Source organism: Gallinula chloropus (genome assembly GCF_964237585.1).
Source record: "Gallinula chloropus genome assembly, chromosome: 22".
Lineage (NCBI taxonomy): Eukaryota > Metazoa > Chordata > Aves > Gruiformes > Rallidae > Gallinula > Gallinula chloropus.
In genome coordinates, this window is record NC_140107.1 from 3,719,733 (window position 1) to 3,732,480 (window position 12,748).

General features: G+C 53.4%; 1 protein-coding gene across 5 annotated transcripts in view; it reads left to right on the forward strand.

Moving 5' to 3' along the window:
* EYA3 (EYA transcriptional coactivator and phosphatase 3) overlaps positions 1-9,659 on the forward strand; it is a gene marked incomplete at its 5' end in the record, with an annotated part of 38,420 nt that extends 28,761 nt beyond the window's left edge. For 4 of the 5 annotated variants that reach the window (XM_084274164.1, XM_084274165.1, XM_084274162.1 and 1 more), the window contains 8 exons: positions 125-208; positions 801-890; positions 2,547-2,605; positions 4,044-4,204; positions 6,387-6,501; positions 6,927-7,048; positions 7,342-7,442; positions 8,518-9,078. In XM_084274164.1, coding sequence (XP_084130290.1) covers positions 125-208; positions 801-890; positions 2,547-2,605; positions 4,044-4,204; positions 6,387-6,501; positions 6,927-7,048; positions 7,342-7,442; positions 8,518-8,598 — 813 coding nt within the window. In that variant the 3' untranslated portion in view covers positions 8,599-9,078. Of the gene's footprint in view, positions 1-124; positions 209-800; positions 891-2,546; positions 2,606-4,043; positions 4,205-6,386; positions 6,502-6,926; positions 7,049-7,341; positions 7,443-8,517; positions 9,079-9,592 lie in introns of those variants that run through there. The other variant, XR_014617796.1, reaches the window with a different exon arrangement.
* Positions 9,660-12,748: the final 3,089 nt, after the last annotated feature.

The window sequence follows — 12,748 nt, forward strand, 5'->3', positions numbered from 1 at the left end:
CCTGCAAGATGAATGTTGTTGTTCCTCTGCAGCTAGCAGCAAAATTAACCCTGAAACTTGCTCCTTTATTGTAGCTCAGTGCTGGGAGTGTCTCAGCTCTAACCTGCTTTTATTCTCCACACAGCGAGTGTTTCTCTGGGACCTCGATGAGACCATCATCATCTTCCATTCACTTCTCACAGGGTCTTATGCTCAGAAGTATGGCAAGGTAACACTGCTTCTCTGTGGAGGAAAAAACCTATCTGTCCTGGAGAAGTAAACCTTAGTCTTTGGAAAGGAAGAGATATTTTGGGGGTTTAAAGGTGTAAGGTGATATTTTAACTTGTTGACAGCTTGGGGCAGGGAGGGAACACTAAATTTGGCTTTATGCAGACGTAGGACATGGGCATCACAAACACCAGCCTTCTAAGGACACACATCTGAACATGCCAGGCTGCTTTTATCATCATTGGAAATTACCAAAAGGCCATGGCACAGAGTGGGAAGAATTGGGTTTTCTCCAAAGTATACTGAAGATGAGTGCATGGGTTTTTGTGTTGGCTCTGAAGATGCCTGGGTCCCTCTGTGTGGTGCTGAAGTGTCTGTTCAGTGTTGGGTTGCTGTATTGCCAGCATGGGGTATTTGTGTTGGTTTGTTTAAAACACACAGGGAATTGCATTTGACACCACTGAATGTGGATGGAATTGTATCAGAAATGACATACAGTGGAAACTCTTCAGTGTAACTGGTGAAAGGTTTATCACAGTTCCCTTCTGCCTGTTTCCATGGTGAATTCACAGTTTCCCTTTTTCTTTTGCCAGGATCCAACTCTGGTGATTGGCTCAGGTCTGTCAATGGAGGAGATGATTTTTGAGGTGGCTGATACCCACTTGTTTTTCAATGACTTGGAGGTAGGTGGCAAATGTGTTTGAAAGGCAAAACTCCACGTTCCCTAGCTGGAATTACCCTGTGCTGGTTGTGAGGGCTGTTGTGCTTCAGAGCCACTTGGTGCTGGTGCAGTCTGCCAAAGCTGGAATGGTTCTAAGCACCACCCAGGCACTCTGCAGGCTCCTGGTGCCACGGGCTCTCTTAGCTCTCAGGGTTTCTACTTGAACTGATAGAAATAAAAAGAGTGAAGTCTGGCTTGTGTTCTGTTTGCATTCTGGACTGCTGAGCACTTTGCTTCACTGCTTCTGATTGGGAATGGAGAATGTGGGGGAAGAGGTGTCCTTGAGAATCATCCCTTCTCAGGAGCTTTGATTAAGCCATGGACAGAATACAGCTTGTGCCTCAGCAGGTGTCCCATGGGCTGTGTGACAGCTGTGAAGGGGACACTTCCACACACAAGCGTACTGCGTGCATGGAGGTCCTGAGCACCTTCTGTTTTTCCCTCTCATGAGCTCTTTCTGCTGCTCTCCTGTTCCCATCCAGCCTCGAGGATCAGCTCCCATCCCCTTTCATCCCAATGCTCTTTCCCAAATGGAATGCATCCCTCTGTTCTGCACCACTTCCACACGAGCAGGATAGAAATCACAGCAACACCCTCTGCTGTGACAGTAATGCCATCTGTCCAGAGAGGTGTGACAGAGCCTGGAGTTAAGTGGTTGGGAACAGCAAGTTGCCTGACTTGTGTCTTCTTTGATACAAGCCTAGAAATAGAGTCTTGTGGACCTGATTTTCAGGATTTCCAGGACTAGTTTGAAGCTTGGGAAGGCTGAGTCTGAGCAGTGACCAGATCATCACCACCGTGTCACTGCTGCACGTGGTGGGAAATCAAGATGCAAATTGAAACTTCATTTAAGTTCCCATTTGTGGCCGGGGCTACTTGCAGCCGTGAGCTTTGCAGAGGTGGCAGTGACAGTTCCCTCCCTGCCCCAGGGGAATAAACCCACAAAACCCACCAAGTTCAACCTCTTGAGGTGGAGAGGCAGTCATCGATACCCTCACCACACCATCACTGCATGTTGCTGCAGGTGGTGGTTAGCAGCAGCAGCAGAAAGTCTTGAAATGAGGAAGCTTCAGCTCCTGTCCAGAGGGATTTATCTCTGGGTTGAATCCTCTGTGCTGAGCACCAGAGCCTTGGCAGTGCCACCACGTGGATGGTTCACCCCAGGGCTCGTGTGGTGACTCTCTGATGACAGCACTGACCGTTGTGTTGATGAAGTGGAATGTCAGGGCTTGACCAGGTAATGTGTTGTGGGCTTTGTTTGGTTTGTTTCTGTGAAGCAGCAAAAGGGTTTCAGATGACAAGTGAGCTTTGAGCTCAGGCTGCTCACTGAGTGTCCGAGCTGCTTTTCTGCAGGTAACTTGAAATTACATAGAAACACAAACAAGCTTTATTCAGGCTTGTCAGCACCTTCAGACCCCAGTCTCAGCACGGACCTGTGGGTGCTGAGAAGTAAAGTCTCTTACAGGAAGAGAGAATTAATGAAATCATGTATAGGTTGCTGGAGGCAGCATGGTATGGCTTCTTGCTGGTAGGAGAAGTGAGGGGTTTGTTTTACTCTCTTCAATCTGCAAATCTCAGTAGGTTTCTGGATTACAACATGACTTTTCTTCTTAAACAGGAGTGTGACCAGGTTCACATAGAAGATGTGGCATCAGATGACAACGGCCAGGACCTAAGGTGCTGTCCTGATGGGTGCATGAGATGTGTACTTGGTGTGATCTGTTTTTTGTGGGAACTTCAAACCCAGGTGGGGTTGAGGGATGGAGGTCAGCCCTGTGCAGGGGATGAAACTTGGCAAACTGTTTGTGGGGTGGTATTTCTTTGAGGACTTACAAAGCATTAAGACTTCTGGAATTACAATCAAAATTAGGTTGTCCACTGGTGAATGTTGGCTGTGTCACCTGTGTGCTCAATGACATGAAAATCAACACTCCAGACTTCATGAGTTTGACCTCTGAAAGTCTCCCTGTGGCTCACATCCCCCTGTGAGCTGGTTGTGCTCACTAAGGCCAACAGCATCCTGGTCTGTGCTAAGAACAGCATGGTGAGCAGGACCAGGGAAGTCATTGTCCCGCTGCCCTCAGTGCTGGTGAGGCCCCACCTTGAGTCCTGCATTCAGGTTTGGGCCCCTCACTACAGAAGAGACACGGAGGTGCTGGAGTGTGTCCAGAGGAGGGTTGGTGAGGGGACTGGGGAGTACATGGCATGAGGAGGGGCGGAGGGAACTGGGGTTGCTTGGTTTGGAGAAAAGGAGGTCGAGGGGACACCTGATCACTCTTTACAGCTACCTGAAAGGAGGTTGTGGAGAGGTGGGGGCTGGCCTCTTCTCCCTAGTGACAGGACAAGAGGAAACGTCCTCAAGTTACTCTGGGGAGGTTTAGATTGGATGTGAGGAAATGCTTCTTCCCAGAGAGGGTTGCTGGGCATTGGGATGGGCTGCCCAGGGGAATGCTGGAGTCTCCATCCCAGGAGACATTTAAGACTGTTAGATGTGGTGCTGAGGAACATGGTTTTGTGGTGGTTGGCAGGTCAGGGTGATGGTTGGACTTGATGATCTAAAGGGTCCCTTCCACCCAATGATGATTCCATTGAGTGGGGTGAGTGTAAATGTTCTGCTGCATTAATAAGCTGCAGCAGCTCCCAGCAAGGTCAGAGAAGTGCCTGTCTGCCAAGGAGAGAGAAATGCTGAGAGAAGGGTGGTGCAGGGTGTGCGTGCTGTAGTCCAGAGCTGGGCAAGCAGCTCATCTGCTTGTGGAGCTGGAGCTGTGATGTAAAGACACAGATGACCTGTTTGGGAGCTGCTGTGCTGGGGGTTATCACTGCAGGATGAGAAAGGGGCTGTGAGGGGGAGGGATGCTTGGTGTGGCAGAGAAAGGAGCTGTCAAGGAGCAGAGAAAGGTTTTGTAGTGAAAAGTGAGAAAGAAGAGCTGAACCAGCACATTTCAGTGCAGCAGATGCAGTTGGATGCCAGAGCACACAGCCAGTAGCTGTTAGTCTCTGGTGCTGGAGCGTGGGGGTGGTTGTGTGGAGTTCTGGCTGCAGCCTCACCACAGGAGCTGCAGTGGTTCTGCCCCTGTGGCACACATCTGTAACACATCTGTTTTTTCTGAAACAGCAACTACAACTTCTCCACGGATGGCTTCAGTGGCTCAGGGAGTAACAGCAACCACAGCTCATCAGTGGGTGTGCAGGGTGGAGTGGACTGGATGAGGAAACTGGCCTTCCGCTACCGCAGGGTACGGGAGATCTACGACAAGTACAAAAGCAACGTTGGAGGTGAGTGCTGACCTGCACCTGTGTCTGAGCACCGCAGAGTGTGTGGTGCCAGGCTCTCCCCTTCCTCAGAGCTTTTTATTTCCTGAGTGTTTGGCCATGGAAAGTAACCTTCTAGCACTGAATGGGGTCAGATCTCCATGGGATGTAAGAGGGTAATGTCTTCCAAAACTGAATGGTGTGCTGGTGCAGTCCATGAGTTAGGTGGGGACCAGCAGTCAGGGCTGCACCTAGAAGAAGGTTTTGATGCAGATATTGTCCCTGCCTGTCACTCTGCTTAGAACAGCCCTAAATGATGACACCAAACTGGGAGGAGCAGTTGACTCCATTGAGGGTGGAGAAGCCTTACAGAGAGACCTGGACAGATCAGAGCTGGGCAATCACCAGCTGCATGAGGTTTAACAAGGGCAAGTGCCAAATTCTGCCCCTGGGAAGGGGGAGTCCTGGCTGCACGCCCAGCCTGGGGGATCAGGCGCTGGAGCCCGGCCGTGCTGAGAGGGATTTGGGGCTCTTGGTCGACAGCGAGTTCCCCATGGGCCAGTAGTGTGCCCAGGCAGCCAGGAGGGCCAACCCCATCCTGGGGTGATCCAGCACGGCCAGGGCAGGGAGGGGATTGTCCTGCTCTGCCCTGTGCTGGGGCGGTCTCACCTCCAGTCCTGGGGGCAGGTTTGGGCAGCACAGGACAAGAGGGACACAAAACTATTGGAGAGTGTCCAGAGGAGGGCAATGAGGATGGGGAAGGGTCTGGAGGTGGGGGGGAGGCTTATGAGGAGAGGCTGAAGGCCCTGGGTTTGTTCAGCCTGGAGAAGAGGAGGCTGAGGGGAGACCTCATGGGGGTCTGTGGCTTCCTGACAAGGGGAGCAAAGGGGCAGCACCGATCTTTATCCTCTCTTTGGGGACCAGGAACAGAACCCGAGGGAACGGTGTGAAGCTGTGATAGGAGAGGTTTAGGCTGGGTGTCAGGAAGAGGTTCTGTGCTGAGAGGGGGGTTGGGCCCTGGCACAGGCTCCCCAGGGAAGGGGTCCCAGCCCCGAGCTGGGCTGAGGTCAGGAAGCATCTGGACGATGTGCTCAGTGCAGCTCTGACTGGGCTGGGCTGTGTGGAGCCAGGAGCTGGGCTGATGCTCCTGATGGGTCCCTGCCAGCTCAGGAGGTTCTGAATGACTCACACAGCATGCTGCTTAGGTCTTTTCACTCCTGTCTTCACAAGATCTGCCTTTTATTGTGCTGTTGTCAAACAATACAGCATTCACCCGTTTGGCTGTTGTGCTCACAGTCTGACACAACATCTCTACCATCTGTTCACAGTGCCCCTTAAAATGTTTGAGTTTTGCTTCCATTCCAACACTGAACCAGTAACAATGGAGCAAAACACAGACACCAAATGCAGAAAACATTCCTGCTTAGTCTGACTCTTGGCACTGGGATCCCTGAGAAGGGGATGCTGCTGGAGCTCACTGCAGGGGTACTGGGCCTGGTGGGTTGTGGCTTTGGGTACCCTTTGCCTACACAAAGAACCTTGCTAGAATGTTTTCTTGGACATATTTTCTAAGAAGCAGGTGTTCAAACCTATAACTTCTGCCTTAATAATCTATAAGTCTGCACTTCAGCGTGGTGCAGGTACCTTACTTCTGGTAGGGATCAGAATCCATGTTTTGCATCTGGGAAACCTGGATGCAGAGTCTTCCAGGACCTGTCTAAGCCACATGGTAAAGCAGTTGTGAGCACAGCCCATGGCAGATCCCACTCTGCCTCGTTGCCAGAGGGCTCCCTTGTTGTGTTAACTGGCAGGAGCTGGTTTGAGCTCATGGGCTTCATTTCTGGTTGTCATGAATTCAAAACTGGATGCTCTGAGAAAATAGATAAAAATGAATGCAAAACATGGGTGGTGATTTAAAAACAAAGGGGATTAAGAAAGATATCTGCAAAGGATTAAAGTGGAAAGGGTCCTTGGGAAGCAGGATGTCAGAGGGTGACTGTGGGAGTTCCTTCCTTTGTGGCCTTGGACAGTATCTCCTGCTGAGAGATTTTTGTACAAGGAAAACCCACTCTGTTGGGTGTTTCCTGAGAAATAACCAGAATAAATCAGAGCTGTCAGACTCCCTCAGTACTGTCTCACAGCAGAACAGGCTGCTGTTGGATTGCAGATGGCTCAGGGGGGAAACCTTGCCTTGCTTCCCTTCCAGGCCTCCTCAGCCCCCAGAAGAGGGAAGCTCTGCAACGACTACGGACTGATATAGAAGTGCTGACAGATTCCTGGCTGGAAACTGCACTCAAGTCCCTGCTGCTCATCCAGTCCAGGTGAGGAACCTGGAAATGCCACGTTGCTTTCTGAACCCTCCCTGCCACTCAGGTTTGCATGCAGTGCTGTGCTGCAGCAGTGTCTATGGAAAACTGTTGCTGTCTGTCCCAGGTACTGGGAAGCAAAGGAAATAAGTGCAGGAACTCCACTCCTGAGACCCTTTGGGACTTTTCTTCTGCAATATCTGCTGTTAGGAAGGTCCCATAATAGGGCTGTGCTTGCAAAATTGCATTTTGGCTGGAGGGTTTCTGTTTAAAACAAAAAGTGAGCAAAAAACCCCACAAATCAGAAGCTTGACCTAAAAAACCTCTTGAAAGCCTGGCACAGAGTGTGTGGCACTTGGGAAAGCTGAGCACCCTGCTGGAGTAGCCTCAGCACCACTGGCTGTAGATGCACTTTGACAAGTGTTTTTTCCTTCTTCTAGAAAAAACTGTGTGAACATCCTGATCACAACCACCCAGCTGGTGCCAGCTCTTGCCAAAGTTCTCCTGTACGGGTTGGGCGAGGTGTTCCCCATCGAGAATATTTATAGTGCTACAAAGATAGGTAAGGGGCTATGCTGGGTGCCTGGCACTGAGGTGGGTGCTGGGGTGCCTGGCACTGAGGTGGCTGCTGTGGCTCACCTGGGATTTTGACAGAGGGAATATGGTTCCTGCAGCTGAGCAGCTGCTGTGGTCCAGCTGACCGTGTAATGGTCTTGTCTTCTGGCCTCACAAGCTGACCTGGGTCTTCTCTTCCCAGGAAGACAAGAATGTGTTCCCATGCTGCAAAGAAGGGACCTGTTCAGGATGCTGTTACTCTCTCCCAAGGCTCACTGTAGTGGGATTGTGTTTTGACAGGTAAAGAGAGCTGTTTTGAGAGGATCGTGTCACGGTTTGGAAAGAAAGTCACCTATGTGGTGATCGGGGACGGGCGTGATGAAGAGGTTGCAGCCAAGCAGGTGGGTTTCTACTCTGCAGAGCTGGAAGGGGGTTGATGCAGAGGGATGTTGCTGCAGCACAGTTTCCCTGCAGGGACTCCTGTTCCAGAGCCAAACTCTTCAGGCCAGGGCAGTCAGGGGGAATCTTTGATGTGAGAGATTATAGAATCATAGAATGGTCTGGGTTGGAAGGGACCCCAAGGATCACAGAGCTCCAACCCCCTGACACAGGCAGGGCCACCAACCTCCAGGCCTGGAGTTACACAAGGTTGCCCAGGGCCCCATCCAACCTGGCCTTGAACACCCCCAGGGATGAGGCACCCACCCCCTCTCTGGGCAGCCTGTTCCAGCCCCTCACCACTCTCTCTGGAAAGAACTTCCCCCAATATCTCATCTAACCCTTCCCTCCTTCAGCTTCACTCCATCCCCCTTGTCCAGCCACTGTTAAAGAGTTGATTCCAACTTTCCATCCCACCTTTCACTACATGAAGATGAGGAATTTTCTGACACTTGGGGGTTTAAAGTTTCTGTTTCCCTTCTGTTTGGGACTGTGTGTGACACTGTCCCTGTGAAGCAGTGTCTCCATGCAGCGTGTCTCAACAGAAACACCCCACTGCCAGGCAGGATAGCGCAGTTTATCAGACACACAGCAGCAGCCAGGACTCTGCTGCCAGCAGCCTGGACTCTGCTGCCAGCAGCCAGGACTGTGCTGCCAGCAGCCAGGACTGTGCTGCCAGCAGGCAGCTCCACACACACCACGTTAGTCTGAATTACGACCGAGGAGCGAAGGGGCTCGGTTGGCTTGGACAGGGCTGAATAGGTAGCTCAGCCCAGCTCATTAACAGTGGTGAAGTGCACAGGTTACTCCCAGGACATTGTTGTCACATACACAGGTTCCCCTGAGCCCTTTCCCAGGTGCAGCAGAGCTCCCAGCCGGGTGCTGAGCTCTCCATCCTCAGCGTGTTCCATCTGGAACGCGTGTGCTTGGGCAGCGCTCAGGAGCACCGTGATGCCCAGCCTGCAGGTACACCCTGGCTGCTCCCAGCAGTGTTAAAACCCCTCCCAGGAACCTGACTGTGTCACCTCTCTGTTGTAGCACAACATGCCTTTCTGGAGGATCACAAACCACGCAGACCTCGTGTCCCTGCACCAAGCCCTCGAGTTAGACTTCCTGTAAGAGACCGGGGCAGAGGTGTTCCTGAAGCTCCTGCAAGCCAAGCCCTCTCCACGGCTGGGAAGGTGGACATCACATACCTTTGGGGACTCGCTTTTCAGCTTCATGAAAAAAACATACCTACCATGAACTGTACAGTAGAACATGACAGCACGTCCTTTCCTCAGGAGCACAGGCCCTGCCACCTACAAGGGTGTCCTCTAAAGAAAAGCTCTGGCCTCAGCAGAGCTAGAGCTTGGCAAAGAAGAGACTGACAGAAGCCAGCTGAACTCCTCTAGCAGGTAGTCTCCAGAGGAGGGGGTGATACAACAGCAGAAGTATTTGTAAGAGCCTTCTCCTTTCTATTCAGTTTAGGTGTAGAACCCCAGTAAACACAGAACCTTATTTTTATAGAAAAATACTGAGGGCAGAGCTGACCCTCCCTCATTTCCCAAAGCTGAAGAGTTTTTTTCATGGGAAATATTAATGAAAATGTCAAAAGTACCTCTATTGCTGTGAAACGTGTCTCTCTCCTTCCCTGGGTGTTCAAAGCAGTTAATTTATTACAATGTCCTTATGTTATTTCCTTAATGTGGGATTACTGGAAAATAGATGAGGGAGTGTGCCTGGGATACGTGGCTCTTTGATAGAGGAAGGTGTAGGAGTTCAGAGGTGATGCCAGTGGCTCCTGGTCACTGTGTGCACAAGCCCTGTAGCCAGACAGGAGGTCTCTGGGTTCCAGGTAGCTGTGACCCAGCCACAGATCCCATGGGTTCTCCCTGAAAAAGCAAACAAGCCCTCCTGAGCGATCCAGGTCCAGCACAGCACCACTGCAGGCTGCTCAGATGGGAACAGAGTCCTCCTCTGGGCTAGAAACAATTTGAGAACTGAATCCTCCCCAGTGTTAGGAAGACCAGGATGGTGGTTAACCTCTGCTGCATTCCCAGCTCCATTTGTGAGCAGCTCCTTTCAGCAGAACCTGATGGAATTGACTGTGTTCCTCTCTCTGTTCACCCAGCTACAGAGCTGAAACCCCCTTGCTAAGGGGGGCTGAATTTCCTGTGACACTGGGACTGGGCAGCCAAGAGCACATGGCCTTGGGGTGATGGTTACACTGGGGTTTCTGGCACCATCTCTGAGAAGGCAGCTGGAGCCAGGGACCTGCAGTACCTGCAGCTGAGCCAGGGCTGGCACGAGCTGCTGGGTCTGGGCCAGGCCATCTGCTCCCTGGGATGCAGGGATCCCATCTGCTCCATGGGATCTGCCACTCCCTGCACCCCGGTGGCACTGCAGCAGCAGGGTGTCTGCACCAGGGAGATCCCTGTGCCCCACCACACGCCTCTGCCAAGCAGCTGCACCCAAACCCCCCCTGATCTCCTGTCCCCAGCCCAGCGTCACCCATCTGGGACATGGCACTGGTCTGAAAGCATGTCACCTCTGGAGAGGTGACTGGCCCACTCAGGCCATGCCCACAGAAGCAGGTTTGCTGCCTCCCTTCCATGGCACTAATTACTGAGGAGTAACTGGTGCTGTGGGGCTGCTGGGCCAGTTCAGCCCCTGCTCTGCTGAGCCCTGGGAGCCAGCAGCTCCTGGGCCAGCTCTGGTCACCATCATGGAGAAGGTGCCAAGAGCAGGGGGCTTGGATCCCTGGAGCTGAGGGACTGGACACAGGGCTGTGGCTCATGTGTTCTGCCTCTTAAAACACCAGGAGGTCCCCCAGGGTGGTGTGAGGAGCAGCCTGCTCCCCATCCAGCCCCCGTGCTGCTGGTGTCCATGTGCTCTGAGCTCAGGTGGACGCTCTGGGTCTGCGTGTTTCCACCCTTGGTCTCTGCTGCAGGAGCTGCTGCCCACAAGCACCGTGGTGATCTCATCCCATCAGGAAACAACCTGAGGAGCCAGTTTCTGCTGCAGTGTTGCTGAAGAGCTCAGTGTCCTCCAGCTGCTGCTCTGCTCCAGGGGCCTGACCCAGCAGAGGCTGGGGCCGTGCGGAGCGGCGCCCAGCAGAGCAGCAAGAGCTCACAGGGGGTGTTTCCCCAGCTGCTGCCTTTGCAGAGCTCAGGCTTGCTGGGCAGTCCCATGCTGCAGCCAGTGTGGCTGTGTGCTGGTGCTTGGCAGCAGCTGGATCCTGTGCTGCTGGGTGCAGCTCCAGGGCTGCAGTGGTCTGGAGCCCATCCGGGGTCCCTGCCAAGTGTCGGCAGCCGGAGCGGATCTGGCAGGATCAGCCATGCTGAGCAGCAGCCCTGTTGCTCCCAGGGTCTGAAATCTTATTTTGCAGCCACAGAAGAGTCTGTGCTGGATCCTGAATCATCTCCCTGTGGGTCCCCAGCCCACCCAGAGATCTGCAGGCAGGCGTGGGACATGGCCCAGCCTGCAGAACAGCCTGTTGGGAGCACGTCTCCTACTCCCACCGGCTGAACTTTGGGATTAAAACCTGTGCCTTAACTTCCCACCACCTGGCCTGGCTGAGCAGCTCCACTCGTGTCCAGAGCAGCATGTGAAGCTGTGCTGGCTGCACTGGGGGGGTGGGATGTGTTCTGCCCAGGCACTGGCAGCGAGCGCCGGCCCCGCAGTGCCGAGCAGCCCGGCAGGTGGGTGGCATTGCTCTGTGTCTGGTTACCTTGAAATGTTTTAAGGAAATTTTAAGATGTCACCAAAATCTGAGCTGAGTGTGGAGCTCTTGCAGCCAGTGGTGTTTCATACTGATATTTATACGTTTCCTTGAATGTATGTAAAGTACTTTTCTAATAGGCGTCGATGGTACATTCTGTGTTTATGTTTAATAAAGGCTGACCTGGCTATTTTATTTTTCCTCTGCTGGCTGAATTTAGGGTTTTTCCTCTCCCTGGGGTGGCAGCAACAGCTTCTCTAACCAAGCATTGATTTTCTGCTCTGTGCTTTCCCATTACCCCCAAAACTGGCTGTAGCTGACCTGGGAAAAGCCCCAGTGCCTAGCAGCCAGCCTGGTGCCCCAGGGTGCAGAGGCTGAGCCTGCCTGGGTCCTGCTGGCCTCCCCTCTAGTTTCCCTGCATCCACAGTGATGTCAACACACACCCACACCCCCCTTGCTGCCTCTGAGAGCCCAGGGAAGATGTCCATCCAGGAGCTCAGGGGGAGCAGTGGGAGCCCCCAGCTGTGAGCAGACCCCAGGCAGCAGGAGGGGTGGGCCCGGGCTGTGCTGGCTGGGAGCTGTCGCCCCTTTGTGTCTGTAACGGGAACTGTCCTGTGAACTGGAAAATAGAAAATAAAGTCTGTATTTTCTATAGCCCTTGGTGCAGCCTGTTCTCTGAGCCCCACAGGCAGCCCCTGCCCTCTCCCAGCTCAGGCTGGACTTGGTGGCGGTGCACAGGCAGCCCTGTCCCCTGGCCTGGGGGAGCTGGAGGGGTGGCCCTGGGTCCTTGGCTCTGCTGGGGGGAATCACAGAACCGTAGGGGTGGGAAGGGACCTCCAGAGCCCATGGGGTCCAACCCCCTGCCCAAGCAGGGTCCCTAGGACAGGGCACACAGGTCGGTGTCCAGATGGGGCTGGAATATCTCCAGGGAAGGAGACTCCACACCCCCTGGGCAGCCTGTCCCAGGGCTCCCTCACCCTCACTGGGGAAAAGTTCTTCCCCATGTTGGTGTGGAACTCCCTGTGCTCCAACTTGCAGCCATTGCCCCTTGTCCTGTCCCCACAGACACTGAAAAGGGGCTGCCCATTTCCCCCTGCATCCCATGCTTAAGATATTTATAACCATTAATAAGGTCCCCCCTTAGTCTTATTCTCTCCAGGCTGAACAGCCCCAGCTCACTCAGCCTTTCCTCACAGGGGAGATGCTCCAGGCCCTTCATCATCTCTGTCCCTCCTCTGGACTCTCTCCAGGAGATCCCTGTCTGTTTGATCCCAGGGAGCCCAGAACTGGACACAACACTCCAGGTGGGGCCTGACCAGGGCAGAGCAGAGGTGGAGGATCCCCTCCTGTGACCTGCTGCCCACACTCCTCCTGATGCCCCCCAGGATCCCATTGTCTCTCTCAGCCCCCAGGGCACTCTGCTGGCTCGTGGCCAACCCGTCACCCACCAGGACACCCAGGTCCTTCTCCACAGAGCTCCTCTCCAGCAGGTCACCCCCAGCCTGTCCTGATTCCAGTAGTTATTCCTTCCCGGGCGCAAGACTGGAAGGGGACAGACAGCCATGG